This window comes from Gracilinanus agilis, chromosome 5, assembly GCF_016433145.1.
Source record: "Gracilinanus agilis isolate LMUSP501 chromosome 5, AgileGrace, whole genome shotgun sequence".
Lineage (NCBI taxonomy): Eukaryota > Metazoa > Chordata > Mammalia > Didelphimorphia > Didelphidae > Gracilinanus > Gracilinanus agilis.
This window is the reverse complement of record NC_058134.1, coordinates 119,520,909-119,544,008: the sequence shown is the minus strand read 5'-3', so window position 1 is coordinate 119,544,008 and position 23,100 is coordinate 119,520,909. Positions and strand designations below refer to the sequence as shown.

Genomic DNA, 23,100 nt, shown 5'->3' with positions numbered 1-23,100 from the left:
ATCCAAATGGGGTTGTCATGGTGTCAGCCATCCCAATGCAAACTGGAACCAACAGCTCAGTCCCCTTTGGGGGCAGATAAGTGTGATGGAGAGTCAGCTATGTCACCATCAAACGTACATCACACTGGGAGGGGTGTCTGGGGACCCAGTGACTGGCTGAGAATAAGAAGCACTTTCTGGGATTCACTTTATTGGAGTCAGACACCTTTAGTGGCAGAAACTATTACTACAGCAGTTTTTTGTTTTTTTTTTTTATATAAAGCTGGTCTCCAGGGAACTCTGAGAACTTTAGGCTCATCTCCTATCACTCACTCTCAGAACATCACTGACATCCATGCTTTATCGATATGCAGGACACTGAAAAGCCCAGAAAGTAGCAATTTGTCCAAAAGCCATGGAAATAAAGAGTGTCAATTACCCAAATAAACACTTAATGTAGGGATCCTGGATCCCAATGCAATGTAAGTCTTCGCTGGGGCATAATACAGACTTCTATTCTGCCCTTTTGTTAGCACAGCAGGGAAAGCAGTGCAGTTAGTCCTTCGAGGAAAGAAGGGAGCAAGTCATTTCCCAGAGAGAGAATGCTGGTATTTCCAACCTGACTGCAGCTAACTTTAGCCAGGGTATTTAAGGAGAGAAAGCAATGTTAGAATTTGCTGGTATAGGAAATAAGCTCACAAAAGCCTACTGTCACTATGCCTTTAGGTGAGAAGGGAGAGGGAAAAGAGTAGGGGAAGGGAGGAAGGAAGGGAGACAGACAGACAGACAGACAGAGAAAGACAGACAGAGACAGAGAGAAGAGACAGAGAGAGAGTACTCTGCACATAATGGAGAAATTAAGCTGTAGTAGTCTAAGCTAGACATTTTTCTTTTACTGCATTTGTGAACATGTTGGCCAGTTGGCTGTCTCAGGAAGGTGGCTACAAGAGCAGATGATAGGAAAATGACTGGTCACAACTTTCTAGCATAAAGAAGACTTTTTGATGAATCTATGACAGGTTCAGTGGAAAATATGTTCCAAAAATGACTGCTTAGTCAGTTCTGTGGCTATAGAACCTTTCAATTTAATACGGTTAACACTTAAATGTATCTGTGATTTTGTTGATTGGCGTATTCCCTTCAAAGAATGAAACTCATTTATACCTGCCCATCCTAGGTAGGTATATTCACCACTACATAGTCACCACAAAGGGTCTGGCCATTGTTCTCTGGGTGACTCCCTTATTTTCTCCTACCGCTGCAAAGATACAGTGGATCACCTTGGTTTTGCATTGTTACTCCTCATTTTTGCCCTTTAGAAATCTTCAAATCATATATTTCTCTGATTATATTTATAACTTCAGCATGCCTTTGAAATTCCTTATTTATTAAACATTGTAACCTGGTCATGCCCGCCAAGTACTTTGGCATTGACCTCAGAGTAGTGCTCATTTTTAATTTCCCAAAAGCTGTAATATTCCATTGTTCCCAGTAATATAATTATATATAATTATATATATATAATTGGCATAAAAATGCTAGTATTAAAAATATACAGGGCAGCTAGGTGACTCAATGGGTTGAGAACCAGATCTAGAGACCAGAGGTCCTGGGTTCTAATCTGGTCTCAGACATTTCCTAGCTGTGTGTCCCTGGACAAGTCACTTAACCCTCATTGTCTAGCCCTTACCACTCTTCTGCCTTGGAACTAATATACAATATTGCTTCCAAGATGGAATGCAAGAGTTTAAAAATAATTAATTAAGATATGGTCCTTTGTTTATGGGAGAAGTTGTAAGTAAAAAGTTTTTGAAATTTCTTGAAAGCAAACCATGCTCAATTCTGCACACATACAACCACGCACACATATGAAAGCAGAGATGGACAATTCCTATATGTTGTGCATCTGACTGCATATCATAAGAATATTAATGTTAGTAGTAGTAATAGTATTACTACTAGCTCACATTTATAACATGCTTTAAGGGGAAGCTGGGTAGCTCAATGGATAGAGTTCTGGGCTTGGAAGACCGGTGTTCAAATCTAGCTTCCAGACACTAGCTAAGGGACCCTGGGTAAGTCACTTAACCCTGTTTGCCTCAATTTCTTTATTTGTAAAATGAGCTGGAGAAGAAAATGTCAAACTGCTCTGGTATCTTTGCTAAGAAAGCATCAAATGGAATCATGAAGAGTTGGATGACACACTTAAAAAAGACTAACAAATGAATAGTTTTACCACATATAAAGCACTTTTCTCATAGCTCTTTTAAGGTAGGCAGTTCAGCTGTCACTACAGTGAAAGAGCAGTGCATTTGGAGTAGGATGATCTGGGTTTGAATCTGCCTCTTTGAGGGGGAGGAATTAATAATTATTAATAGTGTAAAGAGGTCTATTGACTCCTTTCATTCTGGTAGCCTTTATATTCTCTCCCAGCTTCAAATTTACAATCTTACAGATGCAGAAACTGATCTCTAGTTTAGAGAATATAAGTGGCTTGATCACAGTCACATATAAGAACCAGAATTTCATCTTGGTTCTCCTATATCTAAATCTGATTTACCAGAGTCAGTTCTGTCTCCTGCTACTTCCTCATGAGTCTAAGCTGGCCCAACTCCAAACCCAAACCCCACAGCTCCCAGAAGCCTCTGTCTCCATAGTAAACAGTTAGGGCTGGGGAGTAGCTACCCATTGGCTTCTGCCCTTGGTGCCAAGAGACAAGCTGTACCTTTCTTTAAAACAGTTGCGTCCTAAAAATACCCATGTCTGTGAGGGAAGCAATTACTCTCTGTGAGAGTAAGAAAAAGAAAGAATGGGAAACGATAAAGGCAGCCCCCACCCCAGTCTCAGCTCAAAGAGGGAAGCATTATATCTTGGAAGCAGAAGCATGCATTTGAAGACCTATTCTTCAGTCAAGGGGAGATGGGTGTGTAGAATTTTTCCAGTGGGGTGATTTACCCTGGTACCTTTTGGGGGATCACAGAGAAGGGCAGGTTTGGCTTAGGAGAGTCCTCCTTTTCCTTTGATGAAATAGCATTCTGAGGTACCAGGGGGACAGCTATCACCTCCAAACCCATCTTTTCCTTTATCTCCTCCAATGCCACTTTCCCCCCTTACTTCCTTGCTCTCCATCTGGCAAGGTCTCATCAGAGGAGTTTCAGGGTATAATGAAATCCCCTTGGTGTCTGGAGAGTTTTAGCAAGTGCCCACATATGTGGACCCACACAAAGTAGAGAGAGGCTGACAAAGACACAGACACATAGAAAAAGGGAGAGAAGATGCACATCCAGAAATTAAGAGGCAGGATTTCAATTTTTAAAAAAGAGATGTATGCTTTATTCTGGTACAAAGAGATGAAGCAACATGCACACGTGCACACATGCACACATACGCGCGCACACACAGACACACGCGCGCGCGCACACACACTGAACATCTTTCTTCAAAATCAGCTCTAGTTACCTTCTACATTAAAATTTCCTGATCCCCCTATGCTAGTGGCTCTTAGTTTTTAAAATAATTTTTTATTTTTTATTTTATTATTATATATTTTATTAATATATATTTTATATCACTATAACTCCTCCCTGTTATCCCTCACCTTCCCATTTCATATAACAAGGGATATTTTTGAAGACAAAAGAGGAATAAATCATCCTAATTAGTCAGTATATTGAAGAAAATCTGAAAATATATGCATTGTGCCAACACTTGTGGACTTCCCACCTCTGTCAAGGAGTTAGATAGAGTTCTTCATCTTTTGTGTGTGGTATATCCCCTTGCGGTAGTCTGGTGAAGCCTATGGACCCCTTCTTTGAACCATTTTTTTAAATTCCAAAATTTGTACAAAAAGTGTAATCTTCTCCAACCCCCAGTCTAAGCACAACAATCCCCTTATTATTTATTTATATATATACACATGTGTGTGTGTATATATATATATATATATATAATTTCATATTATATTAGTTATATATTATCTATAGATACCTTGGGACTCTGGGGACCGCAGGATAAGAACTCCTGCCCAAATTGTAAATGCTTCTTCCCTACTCAAATTATCTTGAATTTACTTCTTCGTGTGGTTGTTAGACTGCCTACCTCCTTTCAATGAATGCTTAATTCAAGTTTCACCTTCTACATGAAGTCTTTGCTAATCTCTGCAACCAATAATGGCCCTCCACTTCCAAATTTGCCTTGTATGTACTTTACCTCAGATCTATTTTACATCTTCTTATATGTATCCAACTTGTTTTCCCCCATGGTATGCCAGAGCCAACTCTAACTGGCTGGAATTGATTGCTAAGTTTCTAACGTGCCCATTTACATCTCAGAAATAGGTAAAAGCTATAAATCAGGATTTGATTTATTATTTTGTTGATTTTCTGGAATTAAGTGGAAAAATATGAATAATGTCAATTAAACTTAAAAGTGTGTCAGTGTAGACTGTAGATTTCTTTTTTGAAAGCTAGGTATTGAACATTTACCAGGACTACTTTGCCCATTGAAGTTCCTTGAAGGATGGAATTGTTTTGTCCTTGTCCTTTGACATAGTGCATAGTAGGATCTTGTCTGGTGAGTTCAAATTCAGCCCCATACATTTGAATGACCCTGGGCAAGTCACTTAATCTGTCTTGCCTCAGTTTCCTCACTTATAAAATGGAGACAATAATACCAGCTACCTATCCGGGTTGTTGGGAGGATAAAACAGAATAGCATGTGAAAGTGCTTTCCAAATCTTAAAGTGTTTATTTTATTATTTTTGTGATTAACAAACTGGAAGCAATGTGCTAAAACTTTAAAAAAGCAACAATTTTGGAATCAGAGGACCTGTATTCAAGTCTTAGCTCTGAAGTTGACCACCTACCTGAGTATGAACAAGTTAGAACTGAATATGAAACCTACATCAGACACTTACCAATTGTGAGACTCTTAGCATGTCATTTAACTATCTATGTCAGGTTCCTCATCTGTAAACTAGGGTCAGTAATAATAATGTATACCTCCAAGAACTTTAGGAGAACCAAGTGAAATATTATTTGTAAAATGCTTAGCACAATGCCTTGCATGTAGTGGGAGCTATATAAATGTCAGCTCTTATCACAATTATCATTAATGTTATCATCATTATCACTATTACCTTATAGGCAATAGAGGTATCACTAATGATTTTTGACCAGAGAAATAGGATTAGGAAAATATTCAAAAACTTCAGCACTCTCAATATACTAGTTATTGTTATTTCCAGAGGTCCCTTTCCCCTCTTGATCTACAGTTCTATCATTGAGGGGTACTGAAAATAAATGCCTTGAAGCCAGGACTATTTTTCCTTTTCTTTGGACCTCCTCTACTTGGTAGTGTCCTGCATGCAAGAGGTGCTTAATCAATGCTTATGAAATTGAACCAAAAGCAGGTTGACAAAAAGTCATGCCAGCTGCCTGAAGCACAGTAGTATCCTCACAGGGAGATGCTTCTTTCCAAGTATGCATGGGGCACACGTGGATTCCTGACTCATTTTGGCAATGTCATTCTTTCTCCTTGTTCCCTACCATCATGATCCTACCCCAATCCACAAGTCCTATCATCAGAGAGTTGGCATCTTCCCACTTTTAGAACTTGGGAGTCTGAGTTGCCAAGAAACACTGATCAAATGAAAAGGAAATAATTGTAGGAGACCTTTGCTGCGCCCCATTATGGAAGGCCTTCTGAGCCCATATTCTATTGGCCTAGAGCATAAGATGAAGTCTAAAACATTTCACCTATTGGCCAAGGTCTTCTCAATAGATCTGTGACTTACAGAGAGCAATAACTGGTCGGGCAGCACAGTGGCTTTCAGCAAAGGTCAGACATAATCAGGAGAATCTATCTCCAGTTTGTTAGAGAGGGGATGAAGGGAACCGGCAGCCCTGACCTTCCTAGGCTAGTCAGCCAGTCAGGAGGAAAGTTTCCTGGGACCAGAGGCAACAAACCATAGTTTGCTGAGTTGCTGATTCTCCCAAAATAATCTCTATCTCAGCACAGTGTAGAGGCCTGCTATCTCAATTTAACTCCTTGGGTACCAGCAGCCAAAAATCCATCTAGAGGATCCAAGCTTTTACCTGGAGGCCAAGTCATTGGATGGTGAAGGTCAGGAGGAGAATTGAAAGGGTGAGAGGTCTAAGGAATGGTAGTGTCTATGGGAGGGATAGGTATGTGCGTGTGTGCATATATGTGGCTACGACCTTCTGGGATCATAGATTTAGAGGAGGAAGGTGCCTTAGAGAGAGTAAACTGAGGCTGAAAGATATTATATGATTTGCCCAGGGTTTCACAGCTAGTAAGTTTCTAAACAGGATTTGAACTCTTGCCTTCCAGACCCCAAATTCTGAGTTCTGTCTAGTAGGGCACCTAGCTGTCTCTACTAGATCCTTCCTTAACTGAGTTTCAAATAATCCCTCTTTCCACTTGGGAAAAAAAAAGCAGAGTTCTCCTCTGATTTTATTGGTTTTCCCCTTCTCTTTGGCTTGCTCCTATATTGTTTTACTTTCAGGACTGAAAGATTCTTTGTTCATCATCTTGTCTTCAATAACTATACCTAAATCATCAAAGAGTAGGAGATATGGGTTACCAAGGGCAATCTGCTTCACCTATGTTGGCTGCAGTTTCTTTCTCTGTAAAAATAGAAATTATTAAGTCTTGTGAACACAATGCTATGAACTGTCCTGATCTCATAGGGCATTTTTTCCCTAGAAAACACTCTGTAAACTTTAAAATGCTCTTTAGTTATGAGCTATTGTCATTCATATTATCTCAGAAAAAGATACTGAATAATCCAACATTCTCTGCCTCCCATTCTGCTATCTAAAGAAAACTCACAATTAGACACTTCTCCTTTAGGTCTTATCCATATCCTTTGCATTACAACTGAGACAAAAATTCCTTCTTGCCCTGTTCCCACGGTCAACTTCACTTCATCTCAGTTATTTCAGTGAACACCAAGTTCTATTTTAGTTAGTCCTTGATCTTTTAATGAACTAAAGTTACTACAGGAAGGAAGAGGCAGTTATGGTCAATACCATCTGAGGCCCATTGGGCCAGGATTCACAAAGAAAGGTATTACAGTCTTTCGTGGAATGATTTTCTTAATACATTGTTCCTGCTCTATAGCCTTGATTCTGATTTCATCGTAGAACACATGGTTCCTTGAGCCTAGCCTACTAAATTTGATGGCATTCTTGATCTGCGTCTCTTGGTGTGTCTCTGGAATGTTGACATCAGTGAGACTCCAATGCTTTGCTCTCCTTCCTTCTTCTTAGTTATGTTTCCCAAATCCTATTCTTCTTGAAGGTATCTTGACTGGACCAGATCTTGAGCTCCAGATGCCCTGCCTACCCTCTAGTTTCCATTAGTGGTCCAGCTGGGTTGGGGGCGGGGGGGAACGAGGTGCCAAAAGAGATATGGACAAAGTCATGATGGAAATATCAGAGTGGACTCCCTGTAGAGGGAGCATGCTCACACTGACAATTGTAATTGACCTTGAAAAGAAGAGTGGACCGTGCTGAGACTGCTTAGCCTCTCGTGAGAAAATGATATCAGGTCTTCAGAAAGATCAGCAGCTGCCATCCTAAAGGGCCCCTTAAAAAATCCCAATCCCTGGTTCAGATTGGCCCACGAGGCAAACCTCAAAGGAACCTGAAGTCATCAGTCATCTGTATTCTTCTTGAGTGAATTCATAATCTAAAAGAGATCTGCTCTCATCTACTGCATACATATTTTTCAGAGGTGGGCAGAGGACAGACAGTATCTCACCCAGCTAGGAGGCAGGAAACTGTTGCTCAAGGACATATGCCAGGCTGAAGACTATATCTCAGGAGCCCCTGGTTCCCACAGCAGAAATCTACCCTCTAGACCCGGGCTTCAGGTCACATCCAAGGCACAAGGACCTCAGCTGGGTGTCCACAATGGGTCCCAGTGTGACTTGAAGCTGTGGGTCTGGGGAGCCCCACACCAACCGAAGATGTCATCTGAGATTCCCGGGAGGGTGGGGCTAGCATCAACTTCCCAGGCATAATGCACAAGCCTTGTGGGTGGCATAATGTGGTATTCATCTCCCCCACTGTGGAGAGGGGCAACCAGGCTGGAACAATTCGGACTCTGTCAGGGAGTTCAGGCTCTCAGCCTCCCTAATGAAGATGAATGAGAGGGGAGGAGTTGCCCCCTTGCTTCTGCTGTTGCTGCCACAGACACTCTCTGGTGTCTATGTATAAATATTCATGGACTGGAGAGACAGTGCTCTGAGAAGACACATGGCTTTGAACTCAATCACAGGTCTGAAAACGGACCTTGGAGATCATCCTGTCCAACCCACTCATTTCACAGATGAAGGAGCTGAGGTCTAGAGAAGAGACCCACCTTTGCCCAAGGTCACATAGCTAGGTATTAGAGAAGACAGAAAAAGAGCTCAAGTCAAACCAGAGTTCTTTCTACACCACCATGTTAACAGAATCCTACAGCCTAGAGCTAGAAAGAACCTTGGAGGTCACCTAAACCAAGAGAAGTGAACATTTCATAGAGGAGAAGACAATGGTGTGGTACATTGAGCCCTAGTTCACTTTTTAGCTGTATAACCATGAGGAACTCATTATTCCCTCTTTGCCTCAGTTTCCTCACTTGTAAGATAAAGGGGTTTACTTGATGGCCTCCAAGGCTCCTTCCATCTCTAAATGTACAATCTACATTTTGTTCTGTCTTGCAATAGCTGTCCTTTTCCCATTCTATCACTCAGGTACATCAATGCTTGGACAAACAGGTTTTTTTCTCTTTTCTGAGGCCAAATTATATTTTTTGAATAAGCCTCAACTCAGGGCTACTCATAAAATTTACTCTAGAATTCAGTTGACTTCTAGGTGCTGGTACAACTTGGAGACACAGAGCCTGCCAAACATTCCTTTCTGGTGACTTCACAGTACCTGGCCACAGTTGCTCTAAGTTTAGCATCATGGTCCTTTCTTGGTGGGGAGCAAAAAAGCTCTCTCCTAGAGCAGCTGACCAATTAAAAAAGCCACAGGAGACCTGCCTACATGGTGTCATGTGAACTGATCCAGTCTTCTAGATACTCTCTTCAATGGGTTCCTCGTTGTTTACTATCTGACCACCCCAGGTCATCCTGTGTTATAGGAAATTATCTTGGTGGTAATAGAGGAGCTTATAGAAGACTAGAGAATCAATACTGGGAGCCAAAGGATTAGGGTATAATATTACAGGCAGGGGTATGTCAGAGTCAGCTCTTAACACTAATTTTCAGTGAAAGCATTTATGCCTCAGAAATCAGCAAACATTACACATCAAGGTTTGATTTTTTTGGTTGGTGGTGGTTATCTAGACTTAAGAAAGTGATCAAGGAAATGTCAATCATTAAACTTAAAAGTGTGTCGACTATATGTGTATTTTTTTGGAGAGCTGGTTGTTAAACATTTATCAGCATACTTCTGAGCCAGGTCTTTACTTTCCTTGAAATGTAGATTTAGGGGAGAAGAGGAGCTGACTCTGAACCCTCAATGTTATTATTTTATTTGCTCTTTTATTGATATCTTTTATTGGCATACCACATTTTATCAATTTTATTTTTATTGATTTGCCTTATTGATTAATTCTTTTTATTGATACCACATGTTTCCATTTCCTTATGACCCTTGCTCCCATAGAAGCCTCACTTGTAACCAAGAAAAAGTCTTAAGCAAAATCAACAGAAATCAAATGCGCAACATTCCACAACCAGAGTCCCTCAGTTTTTATTTTCAGCTGATTTCTAAGACCCAGATTTATATCATTATTCTTTTTGATTCCTTTTGTTTTTTACCTCCCTTGTCTACCTATCCCCTCATCCAGGAAACCTTCCTTTATAGCTTAGTGAAGTTAATCCCTTGTAACAAAGTGTTTAAAAATAAATGAAAAAAGGAATTCACAAAACTAGCAACACTGACATTTGGTATTCTATGCAGTATTCTACACCTAGAGTCCTTCATTTCTGTAATAAAGAAAGTGACTTCACCTTCATTTTTAATTAAAGGGTAATTTCTAGACTTATAACTATTATCCAGCACTGAGTTCTTCCTCTCCCTCCTACCTCACTTGTCCCTAAGCTACAGAATTTGAACCATAGGGAAAAGAGGCAAATATTAAATAAGCTTTGTTTTCAACCAGGCCTTCATGAACTGTCATTGACCAGAAGACAAGCTGACATCTTATCCTTCCCCACCTCCACTCAAAAGCAAGAGTAGCTCCAAGTGAACCTCAGAAGAGCCAAATCTCTCGTGAAGAATAAGTGCAATCAGTAGTGGCTTTTGGTTTTCTTACCTGTCTTTCTGACATGATGTAGAGATGCTCATGGTCCATGGAGAAGGCCATGTCCCTGAGAACTGGGCCAGGATCCACCACCTGTACTGTTTCATATTGCTGGGCATTCCCCCGGGGTCCATCCACACGGATCTGAAGAGAAAAGAACGAGATATGTCAATAATGTCTCAGCTTAGCCAATAAGAGAGAGAGCTTGTAACAATGAAGGGTTTGGTTTGTAAATCCACCTGGAAGGGCAGCTTAACCCAAAATAGCAGGGTCAGAGGAAGTGAGCAGATTTGATTAGCAGTAATAATAAATAACGATAGCAATAAGATCTGTCATTTGTATAGTGCTTTGTATGGCAAAATGATTAGACCATTGGACTTGGAGGGAGGAAGTCCTGGGTTTTAAGCTTAATTCAGAGGCTTACTAGCTATATGAGTCTGGGCAATCTCTCCTAACCTCATTTTTCTCATCTCTAAAATGAGGGTAAAAAGATTGACCATTTACTCAAAGGGTGGATATGAAGTATATATGAGATAATATCCAGAAAGTGCTTTGTAAGACTAAAATGCTATGTAAATATTGGTTTTCATGACTTCTGTGACCACATTGCATCCTTCTGATCCCATGAGGTAGGCAGTACCATTATTGTCATGCCTAATTTAAAATAAAGAAATAAATAGAAATTAAATGACTTGCTCCAGGTTACCCAGTTCCTAGTGAGTAGCAAAACAGTAAATCAAGTTCAGGTCTTTTGACTATAAGCACAATACTTCTGTCCCTATATCGCAACTGACTCTCAAAGTGAATTGTACGTGAAGGAACAGAACCGAAACAAATAATTCCCTTTTTGTCATCAAGACCTTCTGTTGGAAAAGATCAAAAAATAGGAAGAGAATTGACCAATCTGGATTTTCTCCAGGTGCTATAGGTATTCTCTTCCCTTCCCCTCCCCCCCCCCCCCCCCCCTGCCGCAGAAGACTATCTAATTGGCAGTTTCTCCCTGTCTGCTGGCTTCTTTTTTTGTCTACAAAAATACTTGTCTCCCCAGCCTTAAAAGATCTCACCATGTCCAGAGTGCAATATTACAGGTAAGTGTCTCTGTTAACTATCTCTCCCCTCTTTTACAGCCAAACCCCTTGAAAAAGCTGTCTACTCTCAGTGCCACTACAAATCATTCTTTTCCTAGCTTGTCTTCTGCCTTCAACACTCAACTCAACCTGTTCTCTCCCAAGCTGCCAAATTTAATTGTGACTTCTTAGTCACATCCTTCTTGACCTCCTTACAATATTGGACACTTTCAAGGATATTGTCTTCCTGTATGCTTTTCTCTGGCTACTTTCTTCTCTCTAGGTCTTTCAGACACTACTCTCTCTTAGTTTTTGGCTTACTTTGTTGGATCACTCTTCATTATCCTTTGCTGATGTATTATATACTCCAAGACTCTGCCAGGAGATTCGGTCTCTCTTTTTTCTCACTCTCATATGATGGATGACCTCACCAGCTCCCATGGGGGTTCAATGACTATCTCCAAGCAGATGATTCCCAGAACTACATCTGGTCAATTGGTCAGCTCCCCTCAGTTGTAGTGCACATGGCCAACTGCTACTTGGATAATTCAGCAGGCATCTTAAACCCAATAGGTTCAGAATGAAATTTAATCTCTTACTTCCAAACCTACTCTTCTTTTAATCATCTCTGTTGGGATTTAGTGTGTCATTACCCTTCTCATCACCCTGGTTTGAAACTTCATTGTCATTAATGACTCCTCCTCAATCACCCTACTAATCCAATCAGTCCTCAAATGTTGTCATTTCTATCTTCTTAGTATCACACACTGAGGACCCTTTCCCCCATTCAAAAAGCCACTATCCTAGTTCAGGCCCTCATCACCTCTCTCCTGGACTAATGTGATAATATCCTCCCTATCTTAAGCCTCTCCTCACTCCAAAACATCCTCCAATCATCACTGTGATTTTCCTTGTATGTAGTTTTAACCATGTCACCCCTCCCTCAATCAGTTCTGTGTTTCTTGGATAAAAAATTCAGATAACTGAAGAATATCCCAAATTCAAAGTGATATCCATAAATTTAGAGTCAGTCCTATCCACGGGCTTTGTTACCAGAACAATTGCAATTGCATAGTTGGAAACCACGCACCACCATAGATCCTGTCACTGAAATGATTCAGCATAGACCAGTCACTCTTTGGCATCTCAGTGCCACATGACACAGATCTTAGCATGGGTTCAGATGTCCCAGGATCAGATGAGGAAAATATGGATCCTGGGGGACTCTATTCAGAGCCCAGGAACAAAGGAGAAGAAAAAATCAACTTCAGGTTTGACCCAGTCTTCAAAGTTCAGAGTACAAGAAGAAAAGTGAATTAGTTCCAAGATATATCCCCAAGGGGAGCCCTGTTTAGAAGAAGTAGAAGACCTTTGAGAAGACTTAGAAATGACCAGCTTAGCTGGCAATTCTCTGGATTGGGAATCATTCCAAGTAAACTATGGACTTCCCGGGCTTATCCTCTATCCACATGAAACTTAACCTTTCCCAAAAAGAACTCTTGACTTGGATATTTATCATCAAGTGCCCTAAAAGTAATTGACTAGAAATTATGACATTTAAAGGGTCACAGGCTCATTAATTTAAAGATATAAAGAGTCCTGGAGGTTATCTAGTCCAACCCTTTCATTTTTGTGTTGAGGAAATTGAGGACCCTAAAGGTTAAATAACATTTCCAAGATCACAAAGGAACTTGGGATTTAAGTCTATATCCTTGCAAAGATCTAAGGCATTCTACCCATGGATAGGCAGGAAGGAAAAAAGATTGTCCCATACTGGATTCTGAACCTTAGGTCATTGTTACATATCACATTCTTGCGTTTCATAAATGGATTTAACTAGCCCTGTAATGTTTCTTTTAATGTTGTTTCCTCAGAACCAATTAGTATGGTAGATGGGAGTATGCTCTCTCTCTCTCTCTCTCTCTCTCTCTCTCTCTCTCTCTCTCTCTCTCTCTTTTGAATATATATGAACATATATATATATTATATATAAAATTCCAGGGACTCACTTTTATCTTGCCTGACTAGTGCTCATGAGCATCAGTGGGGAAGTTACGCATGAACAATCCTCTTCTTGGCTTTTCTCAGTTTTCATAAAAATAAACCAAGAATAAAAGGAAGAGAAGCATGTTGAGCTTTGATCAAATCTCCCTCCTGTCATCAGAGTTCCTGAATGACCTCCTTCCTTAACACACTTCCTTGTTCCACAAGGAACCCATTCTGGCCAGGGCCTTTCTTAATCTGAATGAAAATGAGAGCTTGTGCAAAACCAATTGGGATTACCACCCAAGTCTGACCGTGCACTGATGGCCTTGGCCTCTGGCCCAGCCAGGCTGCATCCCCAGATTTGAGGCTTGGAGCCACAACATCACAATGATATTGAGAGTTCTGGCCTACCCCCAGCCAGCCCCAGGCCTTCAAGGCAAAAGCTTCCTTCTCCTGGGAACTCTTCTGGAACTAAGTCCCATCAGATGTCCCTTGCTCTGATCCCTAAGGTAAATTGGATTTCATGCCCAAACATTGCTATTTAGCTTTTGGTCCCAGCTCCCCTCCTCCTTAGGGGTGAGGTCAATCCACTTGAAATGAATAGACACCTTAAAAACATGGACATTCATAGACCAAATTTTCACAGAAAAGACCATGGCTTGGACAAGTCTCTACTTGGGTACATAGGGGAAAACATTTAGCTTTTTCCTAAATATATGATTCCAGAACTGGAGAAGAACCCATTTTCCATGAGCATGGCCACTAGGAGAACCCTACAGAGCCAAAGAAAGGGAAGGGAACAGATGCTACTGCTCTTTAGGAATTGTGCCACAGTTTCCAACAAAAGAAAGCATTCAGGGAGAATGTCAGTGTACATGGACTATTGAAAAGCCTGTTGCCTTTGGGCAATACTGTTTTAGTAGCGGAAGAGCTATTGCTGACCCTAGCATCTGGGAAAGAGAAAGACTGAAGCAATGGAAGGTGTAGTGTGCTTTTCCTTCACTGAGACAATAGCAGGGGAGTGGGATAGGTGAGTTGGCAACCTTGATGCATCTGTGTCTGTGTGGGTTTTGCATCCACTTGAGAGTCTGAAATTGTTGCCAGGGGAGGAGGGATGCTGTGCTCAGCTCCTTGAAAAAGTGCTTTTATGATGATAGAGCAGTTCAGGCCTAGGCTGGATATCTGAGTAAGTGAAGTGAAACTCCTCCTATTTGTCCAGGGGAATGTCTCAGACAACCTGAGACGTTACAGAGTAATCCTTTAGCTTTGAAGAATTTCTACTTTCTCAAAGTAGAAGATACTGTAAATGGGAGCTGGAAGCTCACACAAAGCATCTCTGACAGCCGAGTGATGATGTAGCCATGAGAAGATGGAGCTATAACATCTCCCTGGGAGCTAAAGGAGCACTTGAGATTGTATCCTCAGGGTAGGGGATTCCTGGGCATATATTGCCCTATCATTCCCAAGAGATCAGCATGACCGATATCAGGCAAACATAGACTTTTAGGTAGGGGGGAGCGACGAACAACATGGCCCAGGGAAGGGATCATGCCTTTAATGTCATAATATCTATGTGAATAAAAGGCAATCAACCTACTGGCTGGCCTAAACTAAACATGAGAACTCCTTATGCTTACACCATACTTTGTACCTTTCAAAGGACTCTCACCTGGATGATCTCATTTGTTTTTTATCACCGCTCTACGACTTTGGTAGGAGAGTTCTGTTATTACAGCTTAAAAGAGAGGAATAGCCTCAGAACAATTAAGTCATTGTCTAAACCAGGGGTCAGCAACCTTTTTGGCCATGAGAGTCATAAATGCCACATTTTTTAAAATGTAATTTCGTGAGAGCTGTGCAGTGCTCACAGTGTGCACTCCTGTAACAGCGCCTGAAAAAAAAATTGACTTTATGGCTCCTGCAGAAAGAGCCATATCTGGCCCTCAAAAGAGCCAGATATGGCTCAAGAGCCATACGCTGCTGACCCCTGGTCTAAGGATACTAAGTAAGTCAAAAGCAGAATGATGATTAGAACCATTCTCTCCAGACTCATAGTCTAGCACTCTAACTACTGTACTATAAGAAGGAGGGAAGGAAAGAAGGAAGGAAGGAAAAAGGAAGGAAGGACGGAGGGAGGGAGGGAGGGAATGAGGAGAAGAAAGAGGAAATGAGAGAATGAGGAAAAGAAGGAGGAAGGGAGGAAGAAGGAAGAAAGGAAAGAAAGGGAGGGGAGGGAGAGAAGGAATGAGATAAGGAGAGGAAGGGAGAAAGGAAGAGAAGGGGAGGAAAGAAAGAAAGCAGAAAGGAAAGAAGGAATGAAGGGAGGGAAGAAGGTAACAAATATTTATTAAGTACTTATTATATTCCAGGTCCTGTGTTGGGCACTTTACAAATATTATTTTTATTTACTCCTTACAATAATCCTGAGAGGTAGGTGCTATTTTTGTTTGTTTGTTTTTTTAATGGTAGCCAAGAGTCTACTTATTTTTTATTTTTTAGTATCAAATATTAATTTTAATTTTTTTATATTTTATTTTCCCAATTACATTTAATAACAATTTTCAATGTGTGTTTTTTCCAGTGGAAATGCACCTCAGCTGTGGGGGTGGGAGGGTGGAGGTGGAGGGGAGAGTAAGAACATGAATCATGGAACCATGGAAAATTTTTCTAAAAAATAAAAATTCAAAGTCATAGAGGAAAAAAAAAACAAAAAAAAAAAACCAACAATGTATGTTTTCTGAAATTATAAGATCCAAATTGTCTCCCTTCCTTCCCTGCCCTGTCCTGGAGATGGTAAGCAATTTGTGCATGTATTACTAAGCCAAACTTATTTCCATATTGTTATAAGAGAATATTCATATAAAACCAAATGCCCAAAACAAACTACCAATAAACTAGAGTAAAAAAGAGTTTGCTTTAATCTGCATTCTGACTCCAGTATTTCTTTCTTTGGAGATAGTATTTTTTGTCATAAGTCCTTCAAAATTGTCCTGTATAACTGTATGGCTGAGAGTACTAAGTTTTTCACAGTTGATCATTTTACAATATTGCTGTTATTGTGTACAAGGTTCTCCTGGTTCTGCTTATTTTACTCTGCATCAGTCCATGAAGGTCTTTCCAACTTTTTCTGAAATCATCCTGAAAACAACACAATATTATTCCAACATTATCATATGCCACCATTTGTTCAGCTATTTCCCAATAGATGGAAATCCCCACAATATATAATTCTTTGCCACAGCAAAAAGAACTATACATATCTTTGTATAAATGGGTCTTTCCCTCTTTATTTTATTACCTGGAGATACACCAGGCTCTGAGCTCTTGAGTTATGACTGTGGAAAGAAGAAGTACTGACTGTTCCCTGAAGACAGTCATCCCTCAAAGGACTAGGCCCATGAAACAGGGGACAGTCTTCAGAAGGAAATGGTCCCCCATGCCTAGAGTGCACGTCTCCATCACCTCAGCCTCATAAAAGATTCATTAGAGATTCATAGTTCATTGATCCAAAGCTAGAAAGGGTCCTAATTTCTATTCATTCATAGCTCAGGTTCCATCTTTTATACAATGGCTTTTAGGACTCCCTTTACCCCACAACTGGTCTGCCACTTTAGCTATTAACAGTACTCTTTTCTTCTTTAAATCAATTTATATTTCTTTGTTTATGGTCTAATCAATTTTCTTATGGGAACAATATTATAAGATTAAGAGCTGGAGGGGAAGGACATTTAAGTGGCTCATTAGATAGAGAGCCAGGACTGGAAATGGGAGGTCATGGGTTCAAGTTTGACCTCAGACACTTCCTAGCTATGTAACCCTGGGCAAGTCACTTAATCTTCACTGCTTAGCCCTTACTGCTCTTCGGCCCTGGAACCAAATACACAATATTGTTTGATGGATTAGAAATGATTTAGTTTAATGCTCTCATTTTATAGATGAGGAAAATGAATGACAGAGGAAGGATTTGAATTGAAGTCTTCTAACTCCTAACACTATGCTGTTTCCCTCTATATGTTGATCACCCCAATAAAATATGGACTCCTTTGAAGACAGAGACTAACAATTTTGCTCTCAGACTAGGTATATCCAGTGCCTAGCACAGTGTCTGGAACATAAGAGAAGCTTAATATTGTTGAATTGAAATACTCTGAAAGGCTCTGGTTGCCACCCCCCCAATAATAAAGATGAAGGAAGGGTAATGCAGTTGGTCATAGGCATGATCCTTCAACTTGAAAGGATGGAGGCAAGGAAAGGATAAGATGGATATCTACAAAAGCATGGATAGAAGGGCACAGACGCTGTCATGGAGTCACCACGAGGGCAGGGAGCCTTGTCTCTGAACCTTGGAGTCTCCTTGCTAACAAAGTGCTCAATAAGTCTAGTCAGATGGAGAGTGTACAGTAGCTATTTAGTAAATGTTTAATTAAACTAACTCTAGCATGAGGGAGAATTCCTTAAACTTTTTAAACTCAGCTTTCACCTTAGAATCAATACCATGTATTGATTCCAAGGCAGAAGAGTAGTAAGGGCTATGCAACAGGGGTTAGGAAGCTTGCCCTGGTTTCAAATCTAGCCTTAGACACCAGGACCTCCCATTGCTAAGCCTGGCTCTCAATTCACTGAGCCACCTGGCTGCCCCTGAATTCTTTGAACTTTGTAAGAGAGTACGTGTAAATGGAATTAGCTCATCTTCATTCATTGTTGGCATATCAGCGCAAACTTTCATGGCTGACAAGTATCAATGGAATTCACATTGCTAAGAGAGTCAACTGAAATAGAGAGGATAGAGGACTGGCCCCCAAACCAGAGAGAAGGGGCCCACTAAATTGGGAGAGGGATTTTGCTAAAATAACAGCTCCAGTCCTTTTCTGTATAGTACAAAGAGGTGGCCAAAGCTGAAAATATAAATAAATTGTCAAAAAGTTTAGGTTAACTTGTGGGTGACAAAGCCCTAACCGAGTTACTAAGAGTAAGCTCTTTGAGGTCATGGACTGTTCCATTGTGGTCTTTGTATCTTCTAGTGCCTGATAAAATATCTCTCACTTTGGAAACACTTACTAAATGCTTATTGGTTGCTTGATTTGTAGATGGCTTAAGAGAAACAAGATTTTGTGTCTCTCACCTTTGAAAATGAAGGAAAGCCATGTCCTTCTACCACTTGCCCCTTGGTGGTTTTTCAAAGACTGAATATTTATTCACTTATTCATATATTTATTCATTCATTCAATAAACACTTATTAAGCATCTAGTGTGTGTCTAGGATTGTCATAGCACTACCAAAGACCCCTGTCCTTATGGATTGCTGGCCATCTTTTATTCAAAGAGAACCAATGACATCACGGGATGATGGCTTGACTGGAGTGTGAACTGGATTTAAGTGAGGCAGAGTTTCAGCCAATCACCACTTTCTTTTTGAGTCATCAAAGTCTAGAGGCAAGACAAAAGTCATAGACTATCAAATCTAGTTGAAGGAAATAGGCTAGAGTTTAGAATTTTAGAATGAATTGGACTGTGAGAGAGTGAGAATTTACTTTTGCTTTTCTTTACAACTACATCTATAATCATCCCATGCATATACTCTGCACACATAAGCCTACAGGCACAGGTACACACTACACACTATTCAGTCATGTAACCAGCCAGTGTTTAACATAGATCTCCTTCTCTCTCCAACATATCACCTTGCCAGGGTTCCTAAAGTCATCTTTTCTATTCCCTTTATCTGGATGGCATTCGTATGTACCCCTAGAGTACACATACATACAACATCCCCATATGCATTCTCCTCCCACATTCCATTTAGGATACACATTTCCCAGCCTGGGATTTCCTTAGACAGCAGAGCCCCAGTTACCTCGAGGCCTTCTGGCTCCCAGCCCATCCACCAGACAGCACTGCCACCTATCTCCATCCCTGGCATGGTGAGTGTCTGGGCTGCCAGGCAGCCTGCTATTAAAAACATCAGCAGGATGGCCCCCACAAAGGTCAGCCATCCAGGGAGCTCCTGGCAGCTGCTTGTTTGTTTATTTGAACATTATCTGGGCCGGGCTGTTTATTTACATCCATTGAAGTATTGAACAATAAATATCATCTCCCAGTAGCAAACAGATGCTTGCACTCAAGCGTTCTGGCTACCGTTAGGCTTGGAATGATCTCCTTAATGAGCAAACAATACTATTAATCTTTAAAGATGCAGGCTCTTTCTCTCTGCCCCCCTTCTCTTCTTTCTCAACTTCCAACCCCTCCTTTTACTCCCAACCTCAGCTATAGTTTTGTCAATGTCTAGCCAGCAAGATTTTCTGGCTTCAGCCCACCAAAAGAAGCAAGGACCTGTCTCATGAGTTCATTGACTAGGCCAGTAGTAATGGTGATAAAGAAGAGAAGGTGAAGCTGAGAACTAGAAAGTGGTGGAGGGCAGGGAGATCAAAAGCAGATGACTTGGTGCCAACCACTGTACAGGCATTCACTCCCTCTACCCTTGCTCCTACACATAACTTAAAAATTCCTTACCTTCTACCAATATACTCATGCCTAGAAATGATAAGTGTAGCGAGACCAATTCTAGTAGGAAGTGGGGTAGAGGATGAGATAGAGCATTACATGGGCTGGTTCTTGAACAGCATGGAATAAATATTGAGAAGTCTTTGAAGTGTACTCTTCAGACCTCTCCTTCTTTTGGAAGTCTTTTTAGATGGCCTTGATTGGAACAAGGTTATGACTTAGCAACTAGGAGTTACTTAATCTAATTGCCTTAGTTTCCTCATCTGTAAAATAAACTAGAGGTTAACAGCAACCACTCCAATATCTTTGCCAAGAAAACCCCAAATGGGGCCATGAAGAGTTGGGCACAACTGAAAATGATTCAAGAACAAAAACAAAAATGTAACTTAGAAGATTACTGAAAAGCAACTAGTACTCAATTGGGTGATAATGAATGATGAATGATTAAGCACTGATGAAGAGCTTAGTGTGTTGGGGTGGGGACACAAATGCAAACCAGCAATGGAGCCTCTGCCTTCAGAGCACTTACATTCTATTGGGGGGAACACAGACCATAAAAGGAACTAAAAATGGGGAGGAGGGTGGACATGAAATGGCATGATTGGGAAATGACCAGAAAGTGACATGGAGACCTGATTCTGGAAAAGACAAAGAAAAAAAATCCCCTCTCAGTGCCAGAGGTTCTAAAAGCAGAGTCCACTCATTCATGTAAATTGAGCTTGTGATGAGAAAGAAGCAAGTAGGATAGAAACCAGGTCTTGTGAGTAGGTCTAGACTCTCTCTTAAGCATTCCCTCAGAGAATTGCATGAAAAGGATATAATCTTAGGTAGGTTACTTCAACTCTCTGAGCCTTAACTTCCCTCAGGGAAGAAAAACCTGTCCCTGATTGCCAGGCTGATCTTGCTTTGGCTACCACTAGCCTTCCACCAAGTCATAAGCAGGACTAATTGATACTTGGTGAAATAGGGTAGTTGGCATCACTACCCAGGCATGCTATGTTCTACTCTTATGAACTCATACAACATCATGAGAGTGGGGGTCAGGAAGCCTTGACTGCCTTTTATTTAAAAGGCAGAATTGAAGATTTATGGATTCAGCCCTCTAAGGAGTAGTGGAAACAATTCCTATAGGCCTAGTCCCTTGACACTAGCCTCTACTACAGGACACTAGTCCTAGCTAGAGAAATGAATTTTATAGCCTGCAATCTAATAAAGAACATATCTACTAAATAAAGACCCCAAGAGAGGAGAACCTCCCCTCCCCCCTCCCCCCCCCCCTCTCTCTCTCTCTCTCTCTCTCTCTCTCACTATATATATATATATATATAGTGCAGTGCTGTCTTGCTTCCTGCCTAGAGCCTTTCCTGTATCTTTGCAGAGATGGTGTCCTATCCCTCATCTTGAAATCAATAGCAAGCAATAGCAGGTACCTAAGAACTGACATTGGGGCTAGTAGGTGGTACACTGGATAGAGTCTCAGACCTGGAGTCAGAAGGACTCATCTTCCTGAATTCAATTTTGACTTCTGATACTTACTAGCTATGTGACCCTGGGCAAGTCACTTAAGCCTGTTTACCTCAGTTTCCTCATCTGTCAAAGAAGCTAGAGAAGGAAATGCCAAACCACTCTAATATCTTTGCCAAGACAATCCTATATGGGGTCATGAAATATTAGACATGACTAAAAACAACAGAAGGACTAAAGTCAACGGATCAAGACTACTTGAAATGAAGTCAGAGTCCTCCAAGGTCATTAATAGAAGAGATAAGCCAAGCTAAAAATGAAGTCCAAGGGAGAAAACCAGAGTCAAAACTGGAAATCATTCCTCCTTCATTAAGGAACAGATAGGAAAAGAGACTTTGGTTTAGGGTCAAACTTCAATTGGAAGTCCATCAGGAATCCTTCTGGAGTTTGATCAAGGAAGCTTGAGTTTGCTTGAAACACTTGCTCTGTGGGCAGCAGAAGCCTTAGTTCTGTTCTCCCTTTTAACTCTTCCTTATTTGAACTCTCAGGTTCCAGGCAAGGACCACACTAAGCAACTTCAGGAAATAAAATTTCCCTTTGGCAAATTCCTCCCCTCCAATCCCTCATATGTTTGGTCCTCAGTAATTATAGCCTTCCTTAGGCACCAGACCCAACTTAGGGTTTGGAACTATCAGATTCTCTCCCCACAGAAAGAGCTTGAGTATCTCATTCCCTCAGGACCCAAGATAATCAACTACCTAATCTGGCCAGCTAATTGATGCAAATGAAAGAGGACCAATGGGGCTCTCAGGTAAATATTTGCATTTTAACTGTAGACACTGGTCCAGACTTCATTGTCTAACTTGTAGGTGATCCTAATTGTTGTGGATTTAAAGCTAAAAAGTATCTGAGAATGCTGCTATAGTGTCTAGTTTTTTCCTCCTCAGGTACTTAAAATGAACTATCTTACCTACACAAAGAATATTCTCAATTTCAGGAACCATGAAGATAGGTTTCCTCAGGGTCCTCTTCATTCTCTTTAAATCAAAGGGCTACTGTTACCTTTGCCCTTTAAAAAAAATCCTTACCATCTGTCCTAGAATGATACTAAGTTTTGATTTCAAGGCAGAAAAGTAGCAAGAGGTAGGCAATTGGGGTTAAGTGACTTGCCTGATTATATAGTTAGGAAGTGTTTGAGGTCATATTTGAACTCAGAATCTCCTATCTCCAGGCCTTACGCTCAATCCACTGTGCTGCCTAGCTGCCTCCCAGTTTTCTGTTTATTTCTTTTTTTAGTCCAGAGAGAAGATTTAAGTTTCAATCAATTTGAAAATACCCTACAACAGTGATAGCAAACCTTTTAGAAGGTTCACCACCAGAGCCCTAGAGGCCATCAACCAATCAATAAATCTTTAAGTGCTTACTATGTGCCAGGTACCATACTAAGCACTGAGGTACAAAAAGGGACAAAAGACAATTCTTGACCTCAAGGTAACTTACACTCTACTGGAGCTAGTTCAGTCTCTGGCCACATACACAGATCCTTTCCATAATATAGCAGGTGTGATCTTTAACTTCCTCAAAAGTCACCCATCCCATTTCTATACCCCGTTAAGGTTTTTTTTTTTTTTCTGAGGTTTTAAAATCTACCTCAGAACATGTTCTGTTCTCTAGTTCAGTGGAACTGGTTCTGCTGGGGGGGGGGGGAGAAGAGAGAGAGAGAGAGAGAGAGAGAGAGAGAGAGAGAGAGAGAGAGAGAGAGAGAGAGAGAGGAGGGGGAGAG

General features: G+C 40.9%; 1 protein-coding gene across 1 annotated transcript in view; it reads right to left on the bottom strand.

Moving 5' to 3' along the window:
- Positions 1 to 23,100, bottom strand: part of PLXNA4 (plexin A4) — a 588,990-nt gene that overhangs the window by 242,230 nt on the left and 323,660 nt on the right. Inside the window, exon 3 of the mRNA XM_044679013.1 lies at positions 10,312 to 10,443. Coding sequence (XP_044534948.1) covers positions 10,312 to 10,443 — 132 coding nt within the window. The remainder of the gene's footprint in view (positions 1 to 10,311; positions 10,444 to 23,100) is intronic.